Consider the following 27050-nt stretch of genomic DNA (forward strand, 5'->3'; position numbering starts at 1 on the left):
CTTTTAGCTTTATGAAAGGTCATGTTTCAAATTACTTTTAATATTCATGAAATATACGTCAGATGATTTCGACCGACAATTTTATAATCTCAACTGTGGTTAACTGAACAAAACTATGTTTCTGCCTCAAACCAGATAAATCAAATAAAAAACCTGATTAACAACCAGAGTAAGATATGAACTGATGGGTTAAATCAAGGTCTCTTGAGCTATTTTTATCTTCCTCTCTGGGATTCCCAGACAAGTGCCTTTTCCCACCGCGCCATCTCATTGTCACATTGAAAGGATCTATCAATTAAATATCAAAGTGGATACCTACAACAATTCTAAAGATTATTTAGGGATTTATTACATCATGAGTGGTTTGATAGTCACAATATGTTGATCAAAATTAACGAATAAAGTAATACCGATATACCTCTCGAATTATCTACGACTTCGGTGAATCACTCGTTTACGATTCTTGGAGGACTATAAATAGGGACGGCCTCAATCGATTCCCATTTATACCTCTTTAGAAGTCTGTAGTTAATACTCTTACTAGAACAGAATATTGTAAAATGCAGCTAAAAGTTTGCTTTTGTTATGTTTTGATAGTGTTATCAATATTTGCTTTCAAAATAAATTGCTATGAAGAAAAAAATGGAACTATGCGGTGAGTTATTTTATTGGACATGCCTGTACTGTGTATAGTGTGTGAAAGAATTCAAGCAAGTAGGCACCATCTTATATGGTTCATACCGGAACGATTTCAATTCGTTGGTGATACAATATTGAATTTCAGATACATTTTGATTACAGTTTTCGACATTAAAAAATAGAGTATACATTCCTGCATGAACAGAGAGAAAGGGAGATATATATGCTTTTGTTTGAAGAATACCAATGAGTGATTCAATGATATATTCAACTAATCAAGCTGAAAACGTTGATTAAATTAGGATTTGCCAGAGTTTAGCTATGATGGTAAATGCGATATTAAAACAATTGTATTTTGCTCAAGAAGTATTCCATAAAAAGAGGAATATGAAAATATGAAATTTATAAAGTAGATAATATAAATATTGGAGTGCAGAGATCACCTTCACTCATTACTAACCATAGTAAAGTATACCTATATCCTAATCCTCTGATGTCCATATCTAGTAGATGGATAGACTAAGGCTGAAATATACTTAAAAACAGAGTTAAATTATGAAATTGATATAGTACGTAGGTATACCTTCTTCTTTTGATAATTTCTACAAAGTAATTTTTCACCAGAAACATGCTAAGACACAATTGGAAAAAAAATATTTCACAACCTTCCCTTCAAAATATCCAATTTTTCGGTACTATATCTCTACGAAAAGATTTGAAAGTTACGGAAGTATAAACAATAATAATTTGTTGAAGTCAAAATGCATTTCATTTCCTTCTAAATGTAGAAAATATTACTTTTAGAAAATTTGGGTAGTAGCCCGGTCAGTAGTTACCGTGTAGTACACACTTATAGAAGATTAGTAAAACATCAAGCGACAATCCGTGTGCAAAAGTTTTGGTATGCATGCATTTAGGTATTTTGTTTACCTTGTTGAATTGTAAAACTTAACTGAGTAAGAATTAGATTTTTCAGTTTATTTTTGTTGGAACATTCGGTAGTTGTTTGGTTTATATTCTCTTGTAGTATTTTGTTTATACTTCAGTCTCTAGGTACTCATGTATGAAAAATAACATCAAAATACTCGCCAACATTCCATTACATTTTGCACATAAATGTTACAACTATAATTTTTAGAAAATACTTAACTGGGAAATATTATTTTTAAAGAATAGGTATTTGTTTCTTGTTTCATGACTTCTTAAAACAGACGGATAGTGCCCTCCATTCTGTAGTAGGGTAAATTTTGAGTTGAGAAATAAGAAGTAGCAGAAAACTATCAAAAACGGTTACGATCTCTCGATAGCTAGGCAACTAATAATGACTGGGACTGTGTAGTGTTTGGTCATATTCTTTCGCAAAATAGTTTCTGTGACAAATAGGATGATTCATAACAATTATGTTTTGAGCATATTTGATTTCTAATTTGGTTGTGTATAATTACCTTATTGTTGATTATGGCTCACAACTGTTTGTTTCTCTATTGAAAATACTTCTCCCACACCAGAACTAAAGCACTATCTCTCAACACGCGTTTCGCTCACCAAATTAGCATCATCAGGGTGATGCCTAAAACTAGACATGATGCTAACTTTGTTAGTGAAACGAGCATCGGAGACGGTGGTTTATTTCTGCTGCGGGAAAAATATTTTTAATAGATTAATTTGAAATTAGAGGTTCCAATACTACCTACCAAGTTCTCAATAACTACTGGTTGGTATTTCTAGTTAATTTGACTGTTAGGTTAGTTGGAGATACAAATGGAAAACATTTTCATTATTGGTTTGGTAGGAAGTTTTGGTCTGTATATGAAATTCCTATTTTTTCAAATATAAAACATCATTGTGAAATATGGAGTTTCTCATCGTACAGGTAGAGGCAAATATTTCAACTTCTGCTCAAAAATACCTGATGTTTGAAGATACACAAATATTATATGAAGGATGGCTTTGGGCTATTAAAATTTATTTTCAAAAATAAAGATATACTTGTGGCATGATAACTCAGTAGTAATTTGAGAGTATTTTATTTGATAAATCTCGGTGATCATTATCTTTCATGTGTTCAATAATTATCTATTCCTTTTTGTTGACTGGAATTTCATAAGAATAGACTCTTCAAATGAATCTATTGCTCGAAGCAATATAATTTATAAAGCAGATGTATAAGTTTCACGTGGAGATTATATCTGTAGGTTCTTTAGATTTATAAGATTTTTCAATTGTTGAAAAAGAGAAAGAAACCGATTTTAGGAGATATATTTTTTAGGGTGGACTTATACAGAAAACCCTCAGCTAGACATCAGTATTTGATGCACGCTCCGACCCTCAAGGAATACGGAACAAATTACGATAAATGGCTTGGTGATCGTTATAACTATAGAATGAATAGAACGAATGACTCCATCGCACTCTACAGGTACCTGGATGTAAGTACCTATATATTGTAATGTAAAAATGATGAATTAATTATTGAAAATGGTGCTTCTTGTTTGACTGGAAGTGAGATGCAGGGCTATGTTTTAGAATCCTTCCTAATATAGGTACCTATTTAATCTAATCAGGAATGAAGATTTATAGATTTGAAAAATATTTACGAATTTGAGGAAATTACCATAAACTGAAATCACTGAAAGGGGAATCCCATAAATGGAAGCAGGAAATGTGGGATTCACATGTCAAATATTTTTCGAGATGCATTGTATTATCAATTTTAACAAGCATTTTGAAATTTATACACTAATACAAAACATTTTAACAAAATTATTCATATCAGAAAAAGCTCTTTTTACTATGATTATTTCTTTAGAGGGACTTTAGCCTTTTTCGATATACAGAAAAATCTAAAAATGCTGTTTTTGGATTCTTTAGAATAGAATTTTATTGTACTTGAAATGCATGTATATATGTATGTATGTATGTATGAAATGTTTCGTGTCAACACGGCCATCAACATTTTTTTTTCTAATATAGAGCTTCCCTTTTATTACAAATATATTACCAATACAAAAAAATTAATTCTATATGACAAACTACATGGAATCGACGACTTCCTTGTTGAATGCACATAAGTTGTTTATCCATATATACAATTTCTGTGGCAGGTTTCTAGCATAATGGATGTAATGCTATTATAGTCTATTTCAAAAGAGTGTAGAGTAATAAATCATGAAGTGTCATAAAATTTGCCTGAATTTCGTTGTCGTCCATGGGCGTAGGCAAATCTTAGGATTATTAAACTTAATAATTAAAGTAAATTAAAAATTACAGACAAAGATAATAATAAAAGGCCATTTTTGGGAAGTAATTTGGTCTAAAACTAAGTACCTACATGTATTTAGGTAAGTAAAATTTCTTAAAAAAAGATTAAGATTAATTTTAGTGGTTCTTGTAAACTTATTTAATATGCAATTTGGGTTCATATACTTGAGCATGATTTCTCAAAAAAGGGTTAACACTTAGTTCCGAGGTGCCATGTCATTATAATAATCCCTTTTTGACCCTGCCCACCAATCATGCAATACCTATTAAACCCAGGTAATTAAGAAAAAGGGTTTAAATATATTGTAATGGTGTCTTAAACATTCGAGTTATAATAGTAATTGTTACTACACCAATTAAACGTACAGTGATATTGTGATATAGAAATAGTGAAAAAGTTATAAAATGGGGACATTTACTCCAAAGAAAAGAAGTGTAAAAAATTCTCCGCTATCTGTTTGCGAAAAAGTTATAATTTTAAATGTATATGATTGCATAAAACACGATCACCCTAGTTTGTCTGTGCAAGAAAGTGTTGAGCGATGTGCCCGAATGACTGGAATTGGACAGTCCACGATTTTTAAATTATTGCGAGAAAGAAAGATATCAGGCCAGGTAAGTCCATGCAAGAGAAAATCAGGAAGACCAATAAAAATCTTAGATGAAGACACCAAATGTGACATTCGAAGAAAAGTTCATTCGTTTTATTTTAAAAAGGAAATACCCACTCTTGAAAAAATATTTATCGAGATAAGCCAAGATAACGATATTCCTTTGATATCCAGAAAACTTTTATGGAAAACTTTAAAAAGTATGAATTTTGCCTGGGAAAAGCACAATCGAAAGGCACTATTACTGGAAAGTGATGAAATTGTTTGCTGGAGACGAAAATATTTGACAACTATAAAGCAGTACCGCAGAGAGCAAAAGAAAATTTTTTATCTTGATGAGACGTGGATAAACGAAGGTTATATAGTCAAAAAAATGTGGCAAGATAAAAATATAACAAGTTCTCGCCAAGCTTTCATAGAAGGCCTTTCGACGGGTATTAAAGTGCCTTCGGGAAAAGGGAAGAGGCTTATAATTGCTCACATTGGAAGCGAAGACGGATTTTTAAAAGAAGGTTTGTTAAGCTTTGAGTCGTGCCGGACGGGAGATTATCATGAGGACATGAATTCGGATGTCTTCGAAGACTACTTCGGGGAAATGTTAAAATTTCTTTCAGCTGATTCGGTCGTGGTTATGGATAATGCAAGCTACCATTCAAGGCGCTTAGAGAAGGTACCAACTTCAGCTTGGAGAAAGCAAGAAATTATTAACTGGCTGTCAAATAAAGGTATTCAGTTTGAGACGAATTCAGTAAAGAAGGAACTACTAGCCATAGTAAAACAACATAAATCTCGCTTCATGAAATATGCCGTAGAAGATGTAGCAGAAAAGTATAAAGTAACTGTGCTGCGCCTACCGCCATATCATTGCGAATTAAATCCTATAGAACTTATATGGGCACAAGTTAAAGGATATGTTGCAAGGCACAATACCACATTTAAAATGAAAGATGTCAAGGTATTGTTTGATCAAGCCATTATGGAAATCACATCAGAAAACTGGCAAAAAGCAATCCAGCATGTTTTAAAAGAGGAAGATAAAATGTGGGAACTGGACAACTTGGTCGATCAGGTGGTTGACCCTATAATTATAACACCAGGGGATGATGACAGTTCTTCGGATGAAGACTATACTGATGTAGAATAATTTAATTGAATTGTAAATATACTGTAGCGGGATAAGCAATCTGGACAGAGACCAGTGTATCAGTGACAGTGACACTTTTGCTTAGGTTAGGGTTTAGAATTAAGGGTAGTCTGAATAATTATTTTCTCGGAAGGTTCTCGAAAATTGTACCTAGTAATCTCTAGAACATTCAATTAGGGTATAAATAGAGTGTTGTTAAACGTTAAGGGAAGTTCACAGTTTTAGTATTGTTCAAGTGTCAAATTGTAATAACGTATCCAGTAAAGTTCTTGTCGTTTTTGTGAATAAATTGATTTAAAGTCCCCACAAGTGTTTCAATACGTAAAGTTCGTTCGTGTGTGTTTGTGAGTATTTCCCGATTTCGGTTCGTATATATTTTATTGTTACATTTTATATTTTTTTAATAACACTGTTCTGCTGTATTAAATTTTTATTTCCTTTAATATAATTTTTATGAATGCATATTCTTTTGGCAATTATCCCACTAGCGCGCCTCTGGCTCAGTATTTATCCGTCGATAACAATGGACAAATCCCTTAAAACAGGGTGATACCTACCTGCTCTTTATGAAACGACATAATTTTGCAATGCGGACTAGGGAAGTGACAGAATTTATTGACGGATCACCCTGTAGCGCTTTTGAATACTTAATGAGATTTTATTACTCTACACTCTTTTGAAATAGACTATACATGCATTTCTTATTTTTTGTTTGAGATGGTCGATATCTGTAGGTACACTATCGAGAAAAGTGTATCTTTCATTTATCCCCTGACAAAAAATCTGAATGAGTGAGGTCCAGGGATCGAGCTGGCTTGAAAATTGGTCCATTGTTTCCAATACATTTTGTTAATCTACATGTTCCCTTACTATTGCTGTATTATGGGAAGGGGTATAATGTTGAAAATATTGTATTTCACGACGAATGTTAAGTAGCATTTCATCTAAGTAAATGTAAATTCATTTCACTATTCGAATGCTATTGTAAAAGAAAGGACCTACTATCCAGAAATGTCTGAGAGTGAAAGAATTTCAAGAATGCAAACATGCCGGTACATCGAAGAAAGCAGTATACCTACTCGTCTCGAATAAGTGGCACTGCAATTCATCCATAAAGTCACTGAGATATTTCTACCCGCTATGCCTCTTAAGGACGCCGCTAAGGAGCCATTAAAATATGGGCTAGCGGCAAATAACATCAAAAGAGACGGCCGACAGTGTTAATCATATTGCGTCAAATATAGTATTACTAGGCGTCGGACTGGCGATATTATTATAAATTCTCCAATAATATATTCTGTATGATGCAAAGATAGTTGAAATATCGTGAAAACTAATTTTGTCTAAATATTTTATTTTGAGAAGGACAATTTATATTTGAAATATTTTTATATTTAGGATTGTTGCCTATATTAAATTTAAAAATAAATACAAATTTAGAAAGGGCAAAAAATTACTGCATTTGATAAATTAGCTTTTTAAAAAAATGTAATTTGTCAGTAACTTGAATTTATAAAATTTTCCATATGAAAATAAATACGTATCATCTGGTGACGTTTTGGAGACTATCCATTTTCTTTATCTAACTTATTTAAATGAAAACATTATAATTTGTAGTTATAATTCGTTTGTTGATGGGAATCAATTTGATATTATCGGGAAAGAATGTTTTTGGCTTTCTACTACTCCATCTTGATACAAAAAAATGTGGGAATCTTCCAAAGAAAGGAAGGAAGTAATTAATCTGAAAATAAATAACTCTATACATGGATGTGTAGATCATGCAAAGAAGCAACTTTCAGGCACAAACTGAAAGAAAGCCCTCCTGAAACAGCTACTTTCATATAAACATTGAATTACACGAAAGAAAAAAATTCTTTCGAAACAAATACTTTTATATGAACACTGAATTATACAGATAATACTTTTCTCTACTCAGTTTGTATTCCAACCATTCGTTATGGAATAAAATCAGATATCATTCACAGGAGTTCTAATTTAAATGAATGGTAGCAAATTGCACTTACATGGAACACTGTCATCCTCACTGGCTTTCTTTCAGTTTGTGCCTGAAAGTTGCTTCTTTGCATGATCTACACATCCATGTATAGAGTTACTTATTTTCAAATTTATTACTTCCTTCCTTTCTTTGGAAGATTCCTACATTTTTTTGTATCAAGATGAAGTAGTAGAAAGCCAAAAACTTTCTTTCCGAAAAATTAATCACTCCTAAAAATATAACCCCTTCAATTCATATTATTATCTATATTGACACTGATAATATCAAATTGATCGTAGTATAACGAATTAAAGGATTAACTGTCTTGAACAAATTTATTTTCAACAATATTTCACTATCACAACTAATTTATATTCCACACTTAGCAACTAACGCTTAATTTATCTTCACTGTTCGAATTCTTTATTTAAACGCACGATTTGCTTTCTGAATACAGACTACCTCTATGGACTGACTGACTAATGTATTTGTCATATATTAATAATAAAACATAGTTGTTAGTTTCCAGTCCTGTATATTAAGATCTTTTTGTACACGAATGTTTTTTCATGTAGACTTGCCCTAAAAACGCAATCGAGTACTTACCGTTGTTGGAGACAAAATAAAGTGGTACTATATAGGAAATATCATTTTTATTTGCACGATAACATAACAATTGGCGACGAGGACATTTCGCAATCCACGTAAAATCTAGTGAAAGTGTCGAAGTTAGTCTAATATGGCATCAGGTTCGGGTTTATAAGGAACAATAAACACTTTTGATCCTAACAATTCAGACTTCACAGTATTTAGTGAAAGATTGAGTCAATTTTTTATTGTAAATAAAGTGAACGATGAAGGACAAAAAAAGGCAATACTTCTGAATTCTTTATCAGAACAGTGTTATGTTTTACTGAGAAACTTATGTGTTCCCGATTTACCAAATTCTAAAAACTACGATGATTTGTTAATTTTGCTTGAGAATCATTTCTCGCCAGTGAAATCGTTTTTTGCACAACGTATGAAATTCTATTCAGCCCGACGAGTTTAAAACGAAAGTGTCGCGGAGTGGGAAGCCAGGGTGATAAATATGGCCTCAAATGTGGTTTCGGATCCGAATTGCAAAGAGTTATGCGTGATATTTTTGTCAACGGCATCAATGAAGAAAAAATTATGGATAGATTGTTTGAGGAAGATGCCTCAAAAGCGGATGTTACAATACAAACTTCACTTAAGTTGGCTCTCTCGAAAGAATCAGCTTTGAACGAATGTACCATCAGGGAGAGCTTTGCTATAAATTCAAATGCGAAGGAAATAAAACAAGAAGGGGAAGTCAACTTTAATAGACATCGATATAATCCGAAAAATCCGTCGAACTCAGTTCACAAAACCTATACCAAGGAGAATTCCAGTTGGGGAGCAACAGTTCGACCCGAAGAACAGAACAAGAACTATCGTCAAGGGGTAAGCCACCCTAACCAATCAAGTAAGTGCATATGCACAAATGTGGTATTAAAGGGCACTTAGCCTCTCAGTGTCAACGTCGGGGGCACCAATACATAACTGATGATGTTTCTAGTGATGCACTAACCGATAATTCAATTTTTTGTATTCGTGATGATAATAGTGAAAATGAACAAGTACCGAAAAATTTTGATATTTTTAAGCTAGATATAGGAAGTATGGGTTCATTTGATAATGTGGTCTCTACCATGGTCTTTAAACTCTCAACAGAAAATAATGTAAAATTCTCTACCTATGGAAGAAGCCAAATCGATTCTATTGATGGGTGCAATGTGTCTGTTGACAATATCTATTTATACCGCCTTAAAAAAACAATGTTTTTTTCAATCCCCTTCAACTAAATACTTATTTGTTGGAGAATGTCTTGGTTACTACTGGACATATTTTCATATATGTCCTTATGTAATGTTTAAATGTTATAGCTATATATAAAACAATTTTCAGCTATATAGAAAGTAATTTCACAATATTGCCTATCTAAATATATTTACCTTTACCTTATGTAGTAATCAGTAAACCCAACAATATTATTTTAATAAGCCATATAGTATGCTATTTGGTATTGGTCCGTCATCGTTATTTATAATATTATTATGTTTACTTATTTCAACACTCTCATAGGCATCTAGTTGCCTGTTGTTGTTAACTTGTCTAACTAATTTTAATGAACTGAAGTCTATGGAATGGTTTTGTTGCAAAATATGATGGGCGACTGCTGATTTTTCAGGTCTTCCATATTTTAAGTGTGCTATGTGTTCCTTATATCTCACTTTAATAGATCTTTTTGTCTGTTCCTTATATCTCACTTTAATAGATCTGTCCATAATATTTTGCATCGCAGTCCTTACATTCAATTTCGTAAATTCCAGACTTTTCCGAATTCTCGACTTTGTTCTTTGGACTTCCCAAAAGGCTCTGTAGTGTATGACTTGTTTCAGAAACCACCTTCATAGGTACCTAGTTCCTTGAAAATATTTCCAAAGTTTTTCGTATATTGGTGGTATGGAACTGCGATGTATTTATCTTGGTTTTTGTCCTATCTGAAAGTAGAGATTTCGTTCATTCTTAACCTAAACTCCTTCGGATTAAGAAGATGATAGGCAATATTGTGAAATTAATTTTTATATAGCTGAAAATTGTTTTATATATAGCTATAACATTTGAACATTACATAAGGATATATTGTAAAATAATAGATAAGGCTAATTGTAAAATTAATTTAGGGTGGTATACCTGTATGGTTTACCTGTATGATATATCTGTATAGCATAAATAGCTTTAGTTTCGCGAAGTTTCCAGTTTTATCTTCCTCTTGAAGATGATCACTTGGTGATCGAAACACGTGTCGAGGTATTAAAAATAACGATTTGGTGTTGGGAAAAAACTCCAGTAATATTCATTACTAGTTTCTCTCATTTCTGGACAGGCTATAATAGTGTGTTTGTTTCCAAATTCTCGACCAAACATTTATTCCAAATCTTTCCTGGAAATTGGTTTATCTATACCTATAAATGTTTATTCGTATTATTATTAATAATAATAAACAGCTTCATTTCAGAGTAGATTACAAAAGGTCGGTAAAATAGAATGAAATGGCGTCAAACAAGGAGGTTCAGATTTTTTCGATATAAATATTTTTAAATGAATGTTCCCATGAGATATGCGTTCAAATCATAAGGCTCTATGAGAAGTTTTTTTAGTTCTCTTTTGAAAACTCCAATTTTCTCAGTTCATTTTAATCTGTAAGTTAGATGGATGAAAAGCTTGTTTGACATATAGTGGGCGCTTTTTTAGTTACTGTTAGTCTATGAAGGGGATACAAATATTAATTTGGTCTAGTACATACTTATGAGCGAGCAGGTATATTCTCAGTGAAGAGGTGTGAATTTTTATAAATTAACATTAGGCATTCATAGATATAAATCGCGTAGATTCGTGGATTTGAATACTGTTCTGCAAGTTTGGTTATAATTTAAGTTGTTGATTCCTCTTATTATTATTTTTTGGACTATGCAAATTTTCTCGATATTTCACTTAGGTGTAATGCATGTTTCTGTTGAATTAACCATTGTTGGCGAATTTTCATTTATCTATCCATAATTTTCTTTTTACAAATATTCCTGGTAGATTTCACAGAAATCCGTAGAACGATATTGATCAGAAATATTTATGTAACTGAGCAATCTTGAATTGAAAATTTTTTTTCCTGGTTATATTTATGAGGTAACATTTGCTTACCCACTAAACAAGCTGTGAAATTCATTCACGTGCCTTTTGAAGGTTAGAATTAGTTAAAAATCATATGGATTTAATGCTAGTATCGCCATCTGTATACGAACCTACGAACTTTTCAGCTCATCTATTATACACTCATATTTTGTACCGTTTTTTCCATTTCAATCATCTCTTTTGTTGCCATACTTATTCTTATATTTAAACTGTTCAATTATCATCACTTTTATAGGAAGCATTATTTATCCTTTCATTTTATTGACCTGCTACAAATGTAATGGCGTTACTTGAAGTAGTGAAATAAAAGTATTTTTCTTTATATTTGTAAAAAAAATGAGTAATTTGAAAATTTTATTTGATTCAATGATTTTCCAAGGTGCTATTATGGATATTTTCAATGAAAGCAACCAAATTCAGATTTTCAAAATTTATTTATAGAAATATTTCAAGTAATTTAAAAAGCATCAATAAAATAAAACTTATGAACTATTTCCTAAAATCGTAAGAAGAACAAAATCATCTGCAAGGCCAAAATTTAACCAACAAATATCACCAAACAATAATGTGATTTATTTAAATTTTATATAGTAAATTAAATCTATCTCTCTCCTTCAAAATACAAACTTAATGCCAGCACTAAAAAAGAGAATTTCATTTCTGTTTGATCATAAAATGGAAAGTAACCATGCCATGATTCGAATACGAAGTCAATACCGTGTTGGGAAACATGATACACCTTTTGAATAGCTCGTCATCGGGCATTTCATTCAAACAGTAATCAGTCCTTATTAGTTTCTTCTCTGGCCTACTCATATCGATAATGGCAACTTCATAAACGAATGTTTTCTCTCCACTTTTGCACCCACATATCTCTGCTGCCATCAGGCAGTGCTCGGCAAACCTTTTGCAAGTCAACCGGAAGATATGGTTGAAAGCAATCACACACTTTCTTTCGAAAATTTTGTTGCTATAGCTATTTTGATCTAGCCGAAAGGATTCTGTGTAGCCCGCCATATCCCCATATATCACTGAATTGAAATGAAAGCTGAGCAAGTGGTCTAATATGACTTCGTGGTTCCCAGTCGACGAGCAATCTTTAAAAGGGCAGTTGTACGGCTTGAAGGGACATTCGCTCTCATGCTTCAAGATGTCACTAACGGAAGAAATCTCCATGCACCCAGAGTCATGGAAGATGCAGGGATACCGTATGCCAGTGGTGAGCCCCTCTAGGGAGTAGTTTCTTGTATTTCCGAAAATGGCTCGACAAGTGGGGCACTTCTCCAGCCTTGGTCGACATAGGTTACACACGCTGTGCCCTGATTGGCACTGGTATATGGGCGGTTTCATGAAGTTCTTGCAAACAGGGCACTCAAAGAAGTGCAGCATTTTCTCGTCAATCACCTCAGCCTGACTTTCTTCCATTTTTATCTTAAAAATGTTTGTGATGGTATCAGAGATTTGAGATACCTGTCTCAAGGCTTCTAAGTCAACTTCAACGGCTATATTCTCATCAAACTCGTTGTGAATATGATAAGACGAAAGTATCTTCGACTTGGTCTTAATATAGTTCTCACTGGCCCCCTTGTGTTTCACAGAGTACTCACAAAAAGAACTGTAGTCATCTTTAACGCTACAAATTATGTAAAACAGTTTCTTCCTGGAGAGATTTATCTGCATTCGAAGAATGAAAGTGTGTGGCTTCATCACTAGCAGCTTGACCAAACTAACCTCTGAGAGGGATGTTTCTAGATAGAACAAATTTTTCTCGAAGATGATGACGTGGTCTCCATGGTACTCTTTGAAGTGATCTATGAAATCTGTTGTATTGCCCTCCCATTCGCAAGCAGTGAACTTGAACATTGAGCACAGTTTGGTACGATACTCGCAATTGGTTTGGTGGAAGGTCAGCTCTTCATAGGAGAATCTGTCATTGCAGCCTTTTGACTTGAACTTGCATGGAAATTTCACCATTTTCAGAATATTTTCCAGGGCGTAATTGTTCAGGTATCGCCAATTCATATCCTCATGCTTTTCGTCGAAACACGGAGTACATATATTTCCGACATTTTCGATGAGCATTACAGGAGGTCTCAAAATATCTTTGCATATGGCGCAGCACAGACAGTTTTTTTCCACAAGTTCATCGGAGAAGTTGTAAAGGTCTATATCGGTCTCCATGATTGACCTCAGTAAAAAGTAGATTCCAAACGGTTTTTTTCAGGTTATTTTTCACTTTGAAATCAGTTTTGTTTCATGCCTAGGTTCTAAACATCGTCGTATGAAAGACACACTTATATTTCAAATATTTTGACGATAAACTTTGAAACTATTTCATCAGAATGTCAGTCTTTATTATGTATCTTTTGAACTTTGTTGATATTTTTCTAACCTCAAGCTTGTAAATGGATGTGACTAAGTTGTCGTGTTCCGTGTATCCAAAAAATTCAGTCGCTCTAATTGTTTATATCGAGTACTTATAAAAAAGTATCCAATGAGTGGAAAATGAGAAAATCGTGTCGTAAAAATGTATTCAGACCTTATACCAGGGCATAAGCGGTACAAAAGTTATTAAACAGGTTAAAAAAAAATGTGCTCATACGGAGAATGAAATGGGGTAAATTTCAGATGTAGGAAATAGTTTTTCAAGATTTTCTGTGGGTGAGTACTTTTCCTTTCAGAATTCCTCATAGTTAAAGAATGCGCAAACTTATATGAACAGTGCGATCAGTATTATTTTTAACTTAGCCCCGTTCTTAGTGTTCTTTTTTGATATTGGTATTCTATTATATATGAAGTATAAGTAACACCGACGTATAGATGAACAATTTCTCTACTTTCTGTTTGGACTCTGAACGTTCGCTATTTCTTTCTTTCTCAAAAATTTGTCCCATGTCAATATTTTGACAGAGAATGCGTTAATTCAAAATACCCTAAATTTATGTCTACTGCGCATGCACCACTTTTTTTCATAAGGACAATGGTGTATGAACGACCTAAATTGATTAGGTTACAATAATAATGATAATAATACGCTCCGGGTGATATTGAATCCGTTGTGGGAAATTGAAAAGTGCCGAATTTATTGGAACTATTCGTTTTCCACCCTCAGGCTCATACAAGCTAATAAGCCTGATGTAGTCCTTATTTGTCGTGGAGTTTTCAGCTCCTGGCGAGACGAATATCGTCAGAAAAGAGAAGGAAAAACGGATAAAATATCGAGATTTTCTCTTCGAATTCCGCAGACTCTATCCAGATCACTCTGTCAAGATGGTTGTTCTGATTTATTGGAGTCCTTGGTGGAATGATGTCCTCTCTACTCTCGAATCTGAAAATCATACCGGCTTGCCACACTAAGGCAGAAATCTTAGCCGCACAGATGCAGAAGGCGGTCATTCTTGGCTCACTGCGCTTGCTCAGGGCACATGATTCACGGACCCAATGATCACTTACCCCACGGTGTGTGGAGTGGTCATTGGTTGATAATGCTGGCGCGCCCTCTCGAATGTATCGGGGCTTCGGGGGATAGGGTCTGACCAGCGCACACTACGGTGAAAATAATAATAATAACAATAATAATAATATGTTATGTAAATAGTTTGTATAGTCCCTTTCAAAAGATGTAAATAACAAATATATACAATTTGAACATAAGTTCACACGCCATGGCATTTAAATAAGATCTATCCCAGTATAAAATATACTTTAAAGTATAGGTGTCAATATAAACAACAAAAAAATACCTATATTAAATCACAGCAATGTTCCATTATAATATTCATCAAGATGGTAGTACGCTTTAGTTGCAAGGGCGTCTTTAACATGATTTCTGAACTTTTTATAGCTTTTTTCCTTCCTAATTCCGTAAGGTATGTGATTATACAGCTTTTTACTTTCATAAATCAACGAATATACTTTGTCTGGCTTGTTTTTGGAACAGGAAGATGTATTTTATTTTCAGTTACTTGCCGGGTTATGTAAATTGTAGGTTCCGGAGTTCCAACCATATTATGTTTTTTATAAATCAGGCAAACAGTTTCGAGTATGAATATACAAGTAACAGTGAGAATTTTTTCTCTCAAAAATAATGGTCTGCATGACACACGCACTCCCACCTTGCATAAGTATCTAACCGTTCGTTTTTGCAAAACAAACACTGAATGAAAAAGTTGTTGACTGCAAAATTCCCAGAAGGCAACACCATATTTCAGGTGGGACTCAATCAGGGAATGATATACCATTTTTGTCGTGGGTGAACTCAGTTCATTTGAAACTATTCGAAGTGCATAACATCCTGATGCCAATTTTTATTCAAAGCTGAAATATGTTGATCAAATTTTAATTTGTTATCCATGAAGATTCCCAGGAATTTGGATTGCTTTTTATTCTCAAGAATTTGTCCATTCAAGTATAAATTGTTAATATTACAGCTGAAGGTAGGTAAGTAGGTTTGTTTTTTAATATTAAAGCACAAGTAGTTTGCGTCACACCATTTTTTCACAACTTCTAAATCACTAGAGATAGTTTCTTTCATATTAGAAGTATTTTTTCCATGCCAAAGGAGCGTGGTGTCATCCGCAAAGATGGTAAAAATTCCTTGAATTGGGAGAGTAACCAGGTCATTTACATAAATAAGGAAAAGAATCGGGCCTAGTACTGATCCTTGAGGTACGTCCCATAAGATATCCTTAGTGTGTGATAGTTTTTCCTTTGATCTCACTAACTGTTTGCTATAACTTAAGTAAGAACTGAACCAGTCATTACACACTCCTCTAAAGCCATAGTAGTTCAACTTTTTCAAAAGAAGTTCATGATTTACACAATCAAAAGCTTTGGAGATATCGCAGAATACTGCAGCTACGACCTCACCATTGTTGAGGTGTGTGTAGACAATAATTCTTATTATTAAAGTAAAAGTAAAACAAAAAGTCAAAGTGAATTTTTGCTCTACGAATCGGCCATTAGATCTACTTGATAGACTTCGTTGATAGACTTGTTTTTCTTACATACATACAACTCTAGGTTTATTGAATGTATAATTTCAGAGTACCTAGAAGGCTGTTGATAACAAGAAATGTCATATTATTTGTCACTTCCATCATTATTGTGTCACAAGAACTTCATATGTCATTGAATACTATTCTGTGTTATTTCAATTTGAAACTTATTCGATATAGTAAGATACCAAATAAAAAAAAAGATATGTACGAAGTGTACATAAAACTATATAGGAATTCGCTTAAAGCACAAAACAAAGGTTTAATGATTTATATCCTGAAAGAACAACACCAAATATTAAAATGTTTCGACATTTATCTACAACGTTACTTGCACATAATTCATTCATTAAACCAAGAGTTCCGTATGTAAGACGAAACGAGCCTGTCAATGTTCTGGCCCAAATTCGAATGAATTCAGGAATAAGATCGACAACTATGGCCAATGAATGCAATTTATCAAAAAATGTCGTTAATAAAATAGTCAAGAGATATGGATACCGTGACTATAAATACCAAGCCGTGCAAAAACTATAAGTATCGTAATGATCCTGAAAGAAGGTTGCAATTCTGTAATTGGTTTCAACGGAAGGTGCGGAAAAACGACAATTTTGCACACAATATCATTTGGGGAGACGAAACGACATTCACAAATTCTGGCATGTTCAATCGAACATGCTCACTCAATTCATGAAGTAACATCAATACCTGAGCAAAATATGTAGAAATTATAAAAGAAATGTTGGATGATCTTCCTATACGGTATCGGCGTAATGGTCCATCGTTCTAACAAGACAGATATGGTCTACACAACTCAAGAATAGTCACAGATAATCGAGCATTGCAAGGTATTCAAGGAGACGAAATAGCAAATGTATAAGAAGTTTGGGTTCCAGAACCTCGTGCATTTCACAAAATGGTGGACATTTCGAACACTTACTTCAATAATTTTCATTTACCTTTGAATGATTTTTTTTTTCAAATAAATGATAGTTTCGTTTATTTATTATGAATTAAATTGTTCTCTTCTTTTGCAATATGTATTATGTTACTTGTTTATTCCTTTGATTCAGATAAAATACATTCAGTTTAAGATGAGTGAGTTGATTTTCTTATCGAAATGTGCATGTTGTTAGCTAAACTAAAGGTAAATGTAATACAGATCCGACCCAAAGAAATTTGGATAAGGGTCAAAATCAACTAAAATCAACTTTGAATGACATTGTATGATATAACGATATAGCGTTGAAAGTTATTTAGAAAAGTGTCATAAAGTATGCAGATCCGTATTAAAAAAAAAGAGGCCGAGGGTGGCCCAGAGAGTACGAACTGGATTGAAATTATTAGGTTCAGTGGCGTCTCAGTGGGCACCACAGCCAACAATATTGAGAAAAAAAATGGGCAAATGGTCTCACAAAAAGTCCGTGTAGGATTCTTGACTTTTGCTTTTTTTCTGTGTTCTGCTCCACTTGACTTTTTTACTATCGAACTAGTTTCATTACCACTCATAGTCTTGAAAAACACGGACACATCAAGGAAAAGGACAATAAACATCAATCACCAAAAACGAATATACGCCAGCCCTTTTTATGACGGATGAACGACGATCAATGAAAGAGATAAGAAAAATGAATGAAGCGAGGCAACGGCAGTGTTGCCAACTGGATGGACTATAAAGTCGCTACACATGAACCAAAATTCCGCTACACTGCTTCATATTCAGCTACGCTTTTATATCTGACGAAATCAGTTCGCGCATGAGCCCTCCCCAAAATTAAATACCATAGAACTTACAGTTTGTAATTTGTGTACCGTTCAGATTCTACAAAACTGAACTGTAACTAATATCAATAATCAGGATCATGTTAATTTTCAACCGCGCTACTCAGTAGATGGTACCTAATTTTCTAAAATTACAGCAGGTAATTTTTGAAAGCTGTCGTCTCGACCAAATATTTCTTAGCTTGAAATAATGATTTTGAAAAGTAAAAATAAATATTAATTTGTTCACGTACGTATGTATAGTCACACTAAGCTTTCGAACGATCATTCGCGACAGGTCTAATCCATCCTTTCCAATTGGAATCAGACAACCAATGATGATAAAAAGTTTGTTTTAGAGGCTGTTTGTATTTTATTGAACATGTCCCGTTCCCGTCAATTTCAACTGCGGTAGCTCTTTCGCTCGAGCTACAATCAGATGAGCTATCTTCCATTTGCACTGTAATTTGTTCCATATAATTCATAATATTCGAGACAGTCGAGACTTTAGTTCCAAGATATTGGAGGTTATATGATTTATGATAGTAATGAAAATATCCAAAAATATTATTTTCTTTTATCATGTAATGGCCTCAGCTACTAAGACTATAACGTATTGACTGCGCATTCAATTGTCAGCTTCGAGAGCTGTCTACTGCCTCTTCTTCCATATTTTTTTCAATATTGATTATTTGTAGAAAATTCCGCTAATGTTCAAATCCGCTACGCCACTACCGTCAAGTAAATTCCGCTACGGTTGTCAACTCTGGGCAACGGCAAAGTATACTAATTCAGTGTTGCCACAAGCTATCTTTTCATCGAGGTAGATTTCTGAAAGGAAGCGGGGTAGAACCGGGGTGGATCCACATTCACTTGATGACACCAATCCCAGTGATGCATTGACGTATACCTATGATTGTTGTTCTTTGTTCTGTGATCAATTTGACGATCGTAATCAAAAACATAAGTCACATGTCATCGTTATCAAATTTGGGATCAATGTGTTTCCAAACCATTCCTCCATGATAGTCAACATTGCAGTCCTCAAGTTTTTTTCCATATCACTTCAAAGAATTCGGAGTCATCCTTTTCTTCCTCCGCAATGAACAATGATTAGTCGCGATCCTTTGTTTGCAGGCTTGTTAGGTGTACACATTCTCGAACCATCAATCCACCCTTTCGTAACTGTGTCGTGAATGTTATACCAAGTTTCGTCCAAAAAGAAAATTGGCCGTTGTTCTTGTCTATATTTAGTTATTTGTTCTGAGTATTTCTTACGCAATTCTACTATTCTTCTGCTTTTCATAACTGTTTGACGTTTGTTTATACGTTGTGGCCGGAAGTATTCTATTTCTTCCTTATAATTTGTGTTGTAGGAATCTCATTGCTTTTGTAACAGTCGTATATTGTTTTTTTCCATGATTTTATTTTGGTAATCCTGTATCACATCGCGTCTTGCGTTCATTAGGTTTGTTTTTGACTATTTTACGTAAAAATCATCTAAAAGAACAATTCGTTCAGGCCAGTCTCAACACCCTACACAGTGGGTTAATGGACTGACACTTATCAGAAAACAACTACTCCCCTGGCTAATACCACGAAGGGCGTTGGATTATATCCGACAGGTGTCAGTACAGGATTCTTCACTGAAGTTATTCCTGCATATGCTGTTGGCGATACAACTGCCGCAATAGATTTTCAATTATTGGAACACACTTGCAGACCGGTTTCGGGCTGTTTGGCCACTCGTCAGTGCAAGTTAGTGTATATCATCAACATAAAGTCGATGATTTCCGATAATTGAAAATCGAATCCCGTCAGAGTATCATTTCTCGAACTAAGCTGAAGACTACAACAAACAACAGGTTTGTCGCCTGTCGGATATAATCCAACGCCCTTCGTGGTATTAGCCAGGGGAGTAGTTGTTTTCTGATAGGAGTCAGTCCATTAACCTAGTGTGTAGGGTGTTGAGACTGGCCTGAACGAACTGTTTTTTTGGATGATTTGATTTATAGCCTGTCTTCAAGTATGCCCACTGACTATACGTGAAAGATTCCTTTCCTTATACGAGGAATTGGGCAAATTTCGGATATGCAGTTGGTTACTTCGTTCACAGGCAGATGGGGCGACGACAAACCTGTTGTTTGTTGTAGTCTGCAGCTTAGTTCGAGGAATGATACTCTGACGGAATTCGATTTTCAATTATCGGAAATTATCGACTTTATATTGATGGTATACACTACCTTGCACTGACGAGTGGCCAAACAGCCCGAAACCGGTCTGCAAGTGTGTTCCAATAATTGAAAATCTATTGCGGCAGTTGTATCGCCAACAGCATATGCAGAAATAACTTCAGTGAAGAATCCTGCACTGACACCTGTCGGATATAATCCAACGCTGTTCGTGGTATTAGCCAGGGGAGGAGTTGTTTTCTGATAGGTGTCAGTCCAATAACCTACTGTGTAGGGAGTTGAGACTGGCCTGAACGAATTGTTCTTTTAGATGATTCATTTATAGCCTGTCTTCAAGTATGCCCACTGACTATACGTGAAAAAAAATATTTTACGTACAGTTGAGAAAGGAATTTCGGTCAAATCTAATGTTACTTGTAAAAGTTTCTTTCTTTCGAAACCAAACTTGAGATGTATATTCTTATATACATTGAAACATACTCTCTATGTTTTAATATTCAAATGCATCCAAATCTTATTCACTGGTATCTCTTTTTCGCATTGTTTACCATCGCTATTGGAATCACTACACTGGAAAAAGTCTGCGTTGTTATCACACTCGTTATTACTATTAGTACTAGTCCAAGGACGCCACATTTTGAACAGATAACAAAAATTTTAAGTAATTATAACTGCACCAACATCGAATTTCCACACTCAAATCGCGATCAGTTCCTGAACCGAACACGACGACGATAACCAAAGGCCGCATTCCCAGATTTCTATTCATCAGCGTAACATGACTTCAAATTTAATTTTATGACTCTTCAGTCAATCCCAAGACTCGGTTAGTAAAAATTATCCAGTACGAACCGCCAAGTCTCTACAGTCCACGTGGACTAGTTTGCTGCCGGTTCATTTCTATGTGTTGGTTATTTTGGCCTTCGAGAGTGCCGACAACTTTAAGAGTGCACAATATTGGTTACTTCAGCTATACATATACCTACATTTATATCACAGACTGAGATTGCACATAATATAAACATTTCCATATTTACGTTCTCAACTTTAACTAAAAATGTCGAATGTCATTTCACAAACATCAAATAACATTTCACACGCACAGAGCATGATCACGGCATCATTGGAAGAGCATTGTAGTGTAACTCAGTACTCAGTCACAGAATATCGGAACTATCGGTGTAAGAGTCTTACAGTAAGACACAACCCAAGGAACCACCGCCAGCGACGCCAGACACTCAGTTTACCCCAACTTTGCCACGGGTACTCGGCTCGTGTAACGCGGTAGATTCAAAATCAAACCTCAAATATTTGTTAATTTTTTCAATTTTCATTTTACATTCTTTTGCTTTATATCTGAGCGGGGTAGATTTATTTGAAGGGAGCGAGAGGGTGAATTTAAGTTCAAGAGGGGTAGAACTACCCCGTACGGGGTAGCTGTGGCAACAGTGTATACTAATAGCTGCCGGGGAGTTCCCGCACGACGTTAATGTGTTTCATCGCGTGCGGCGAGCTGCGCTGTTGCCAGCTCACTTGTTCGACCACCGACCGATTCGAGTGACCAGTCAGTGTTTGTTTTACGCACGCTTTTAAAAATTTCAAAATTTATTGTTGAAATCGAGACCAAGCTTTTTCAGTTCACAGCTCATTTAGTCTTAGTGTTTTGTCTCGGTCTTGCTGAAATATGTAGAGTAGATACAATGATGCTACATTTATAGTGCATACGAAGATACGATTTCAGCGCGCCTCCCGTGATCCTCGCGCCCTAGGATTCAGTCTAATTAGTCTAAGGGTTGATCAAGCCCTGCATATTTGTTGATATTTCAATAACTGCAAGTCTTTGGGAAAATCCTAAATGTCGTGTGAGTGACCAGACAATGGTTAACAACTTGGTGAATTTGAACTATTTGGTTGAGTCAATTGAATATAATTAGTATTTTTTGATTGAATACCTATATCAGATCAACAGAAGACTCAATCCCATATATTGGTTCAATCTAGTACCACTGATGAGATCTTGGCGGGCCAAAACAGCGCTGTCTGGTGTTGGATAACAAATACTTTATTATATTAGAATTTGGATAAACGTTGTACACAATTCTTTCAAACCAACGTGGTATCATGAGTCATTGAATTTTACTTCGACAGCACAATCCTCAATAATCGTAGTGCTGATATTAATGATTTATATTTCAGAATGAGTTTTATGGAGTGATTGTAGGGGGTTCACCAGGACAAACGTTCAATGTGGCTTTCGACACTGCGTGGTCCGTATCCTGGGTTATGTCTAAACAATGCACAAAAGTACCAACTCCTGGTTGTGGTGAGTATTCTCCTGATTCTCTTCTAATAAAACTATTCTTCAGCACTAACATTTTTTTGGTACATTTTGATCAGGAAATAAAATTGAGAAATTACTTCTCGAAACTTGAACTCTGCTTTCTATTATGTTTTCTTTGCGAATTCTTGAGAATTCGAATTTCAGATAAAGAACCTAATGATAGGAAATTAGTCTGAAAATAGTAGCGTTTCTGTTTTTCAGTTCTCAGTCGAAAATTTTGCAATAGGTCCATTGGGCGAAGAAACGGAAGAAACAATAGGTCTCATTAATAAGGAAGGTTTATGAATTTTGGGCAAAGCACAAAATCTGGGAGCAATCTTGTCATCAATTTTTAATATGCTACAAATCAGAAATCAATTTGTTGGCTTCTTGTTGCGATGTGCAAACAGGGTTATTTCTCCGTATGGTGTAGTATCGTGGATTATTTAGATGTTCTTGACATTCATTCAAGAAATCCTTTATCAGTTGAATCTTTATGCAAATAATAAATTAATAATAGTAAATAATAACGCTCCCATCTTCATCGACGAGACCTATTGTTTCTTCCATTTCTTCTCCCAATGAACCAATTGCAAAATTTGTGACTGACACTTTGACTCTTTCTTTTAATACTGGAAAATTATTTTTTAAATAGAGACTCAATTCAATTCAGTTGGATTATTAACAATTTTCATTCACCGATCAATATAAATAAAATAAAATTGTATGTTTTGATATTGTTTCTTTATTCACAAATCTTCTATAAGAATCAATAAATCAAAGCATCGAGTATCATTGGAGTGAAATTACACAATATACAACTTTAGACAACACATTTTTTCTCATTTTACTCAAATTTTTTTTTAATCAAATATATTTGAGTTTAGCAATTGATATTATAAACAGATTTTTGGAACTCCCAGGTTCATCTCCCATTTCATTTAATTTTGTTTTAAATGACTTACTGGTCAAAATTTCGAATGATGATATTTCCCCAAATAAATCAAAATAACATTCTCAGGTCCTTCAACTCTTACAATCCCCACCTACAATTCACGTGTGGGGAAGAGGTGGATGAACATCTGCCTTTCCTCAACATGAGAGTTATCAGATTTGGAGGTAGCGTTCTTAAGACCATGTGGTATAGAAAATCTATATGTAGTAATAAATTTATCAGGTCAATTTTCTCATAATTTTTTGAGAATGAGAACTTACTTGAATTTTGGTTCTCAAAGAAAGATTTACAGGTGATCTCATCCACCAAATTCCAATATATATTCAAATATGACAAACTCAGATAATCAAATTTAAATTATAGATAGAGAATTGTTTCCTTAATTCAATAATTCTTTATCTTCAAACAATGATAATAAGCATAATGAATGTATTCGATATTCCCCATTTCAGTATATTTCTTAACCTAATACCTAAATTACACAATATATTCCGAGTTATCACAAATATTAAAATTTGTACGAAGTGTTGTTAAACTATTTCTCACCTTCATTCGCAAACTGAAACTTCTCTCACGTCTAAAGAAAAATATAACGTGATAAACAGTATTTCATGCACATCCTGTGATTTGGGTTACTTCTCGTAATCTCTCTTCACGAATTTCACTTTTCATTATTATTTTTTCATCATTTGAAACTTAAAATGTAATTATAACTTTTGCAAAAATTTTGTATTTCCGATTTTTTGTTTGAAGAATTCCGACTCTTACTAATGTGAACCATTTCAAGAAATCATCTTTTAGTTGTATTATGTTCTACAGATAGAATTTTGGTATTGTAAGTCCATTACGTGACACTCCGAAATTTCATGCTCTGCTAAACCACAAGACCTTTTATTCAGTCTGCCGTCATTTTTATGTAAGGTAATGCGTGAAGAGAGGTTTCGAAACGTCTCATGAATATTCAACGAAAGTCATTTTTTGTGGAGGAAAAAATCAGTTTTTTTATCGACCTTTTTTGGGTAATTGTTACCTTCCACAATCTGAAAAATATAAAAATTATAATGGAGAACTTTATACAAGTGTAGAAGGGCAAACTTTTTAGTTTACCCCGATAAGTTACTGCGTAAAAATCAAAGTATTTTTCACAAAGAAAAATCTTCTATTTTTCAGTAACTTGTCGTATTTAACAATTTTGCCTATCAAAAAAATTATTAAGAAATAATACTTATTTTTTACGTTTCGGAGGCCAAAGAAGTTTTGAAATATGAAATTATGTCAATGTTGTTGATTGACAACTGAAACATTCGATGTAATACAAGGTACTCTCCGATATCAATTTGTTGCCATTTCGCCACTATCCAAAATTTTCTTCAAGATGGGTAGCCAAGTACGGTCTATTTCTAAGGAGCTATTCGAGATACATAAATGTAACCCAAACTTCAGAATGTGCATGGAATACTGTATATTACATTATATTTGTTTTCAGTCGTGAGGAGAGTTTTAACTTTCGAATAAAGGTGAGAAATAATTTTGCAACACTTCGTAGAAATTTTGATATTTGTGATTTCTCGGAAGATATTGAGTAATTTAAGTGTTTCTTTTCTTTCTTTGTTTGGTTACATTTTTAATAACTTTCAAACTATATGTGCAACTTGGCTCAAATCGAAAATAACTCTGGGGATGAAATTGAATCATAATTTTCTGGTGAAGGCGAACTCAAAATTTGTGGAATGGCACTTGGGAACTAAACCAAAGGGCTTTTCTAGTTCAGAGTCTCATCCATGCTAGTTCTTCATTTGACCAGGAAACATTCCTGTTCAATCTCTGGCTGACTCTGACACAGAGTTCGTTTTACGTAAAAATAATAGCTGCCAGTAATCGGTCTGCTGCGTATTCTTCGTATATCATGCAGCTCCAAGATCCACTACGCTCGTCTGAAAAAGTTCAGCTTAAATGTTGATGTTATAGAAAGCCAAGCTTTCTAATGGCTAAAATACATTTCACATATAGTCAGTGGGCATACTTGAAGACTGGGTGTAAATCAAATCATCTAAAAGAACAATTATTCGTTCAGGCCATTAACAACTCCCTATACTGTAGGTTAATGGACTGACACCTATCACAAAACAACTACTCTCCTGGCTAATACCACGAAGGGCGTTGGATTATATCCTACCTACAGTATAGTGAGTTGAGAGTGGTCTGAACGAATTGTTCCTTTAGATGATTTTAAAATACATTTGACAACGCCTGAAAATTGCTGAAATTCTTCAAGTAAATGATGCTCATCAAAAACAAAACATAGTTTATAGACAAAATATTTCATATTTTGAATACTCAATTCTGGCACACAGAAGCAGAAAATGTCCTTATAATGAAAAACCTAAATAGAAATAGAATAACTGGACATGGAATCAGCGAATAAGAAATATAATATGTAGATTTGTAAATGTATATATGTAAAGTAATACATCATACACCATACTTGTCTTTAAGAACGTTGTCACAATGTAAATCAGTGGAAGCATTTACGTAATAGTTTAGCAAATGGTTCAGTCGAAGAAAGTGAACTTTCTTCTTTAGGCAATGAAAAGGACGGTAGGTTGAATGCTGTAGATATATCTGATATATTGTAAGTTATAGTGAGACTTGTCAGTCATCGCCGCAGCCAGAAAGCTAAATTGCGTTCATTGAAGCTCAGCTTAAAGGCTCTAAGCCATCAAAGTAGAGGGGCTTAGGGCTATTTTTTTTACAATGCATATGAAATTCACGAATGAAGCGATGCATATGAAATTTACGAATAAAGCGAGCTTAACGTCTAAGCCAGGCTCAATATTTTACGGATGATACGGCCATAAGTCTGCCTTAATGAATCCAATTTATATAAACACTGTAAAATCGAGTTCAAAGAATGTGAGTATATTCGAAGAAATTGCGGGGATATTGTGAAAAATAAACGTTAACCTTTGACAGCGATTATTTTTTGGTCAAGTGACGTCATGCACTGTGATTGCTTTTCGTTGTCCAGTGATTGAAGTGGATTTAACACATTTTGATCATAGAACAAATTGAAAAAAGGGTTTTTGATGTGGATTCCAAATATGAAAATAAAGACAATCCCTATTCTCCTACGATACGAATAATTGTTACTTTTTTTTAGAGAACCACAATTTATATGACCATGGTCGATCTTCAAGTTGGAAGAAAAATGGCACACCTTATATTGCGAATGAAGGTGATTTCAACTTCACGGGATTTTATTCATATGACATCTTCAAAGTAAGTTTCTGATTTTCAGTACTGAGTTTAGTAGTACTAATCAATACACCCATCAGTATCGGAAATACATAAAATAATAGATCGAAGTGAACTGCTTTTTTTATTCAACTTAGAACAACATTGAACCTCAAACTTACAC

The 27050-nt window shown here is 34.1% G+C and overlaps 2 protein-coding genes across 2 annotated transcripts in view; one reads left to right on the plus strand and one right to left on the minus strand.

Moving 5' to 3' along the window:
- The first annotated feature begins 492 nt into the window (after nucleotides 1–492).
- Nucleotides 493–27050, plus strand: part of LOC111511468 (lysosomal aspartic protease) — a 50732-nt gene continuing 24174 nt past the window's right edge. Inside the window, exons 1-4 of the mRNA XM_074186169.1 lie at nucleotides 493–655; nucleotides 2909–3068; nucleotides 22554–22680; nucleotides 26793–26911. Of these exons, the coding sequence (XP_074042270.1) occupies nucleotides 561–655; nucleotides 2909–3068; nucleotides 22554–22680; nucleotides 26793–26911 (501 nt within the window). The 5' untranslated portion in view covers nucleotides 493–560. The remainder of the gene's footprint in view (nucleotides 656–2908; nucleotides 3069–22553; nucleotides 22681–26792; nucleotides 26912–27050) is intronic.
- On the minus strand, nucleotides 11823–13828 carry LOC141487272 (uncharacterized). Its single transcript, XM_074186166.1, has one exon. The coding sequence runs from the start codon at nucleotides 13586–13588 to the stop codon at nucleotides 12062–12064; it is 1527 nt and encodes a 508-aa protein (XP_074042267.1). The 5' UTR covers nucleotides 13589–13828; the 3' UTR covers nucleotides 11823–12061.

The sequence above is a fragment of the Leptinotarsa decemlineata genome, unplaced genomic scaffold (assembly GCF_025532065.1).
Source record: "Leptinotarsa decemlineata unplaced genomic scaffold, Ldec_3_MD MMD2_tig00078422_RagTag_RagTag, whole genome shotgun sequence".
NCBI classification, from domain to species: domain Eukaryota; kingdom Metazoa; phylum Arthropoda; class Insecta; order Coleoptera; family Chrysomelidae; genus Leptinotarsa; species Leptinotarsa decemlineata.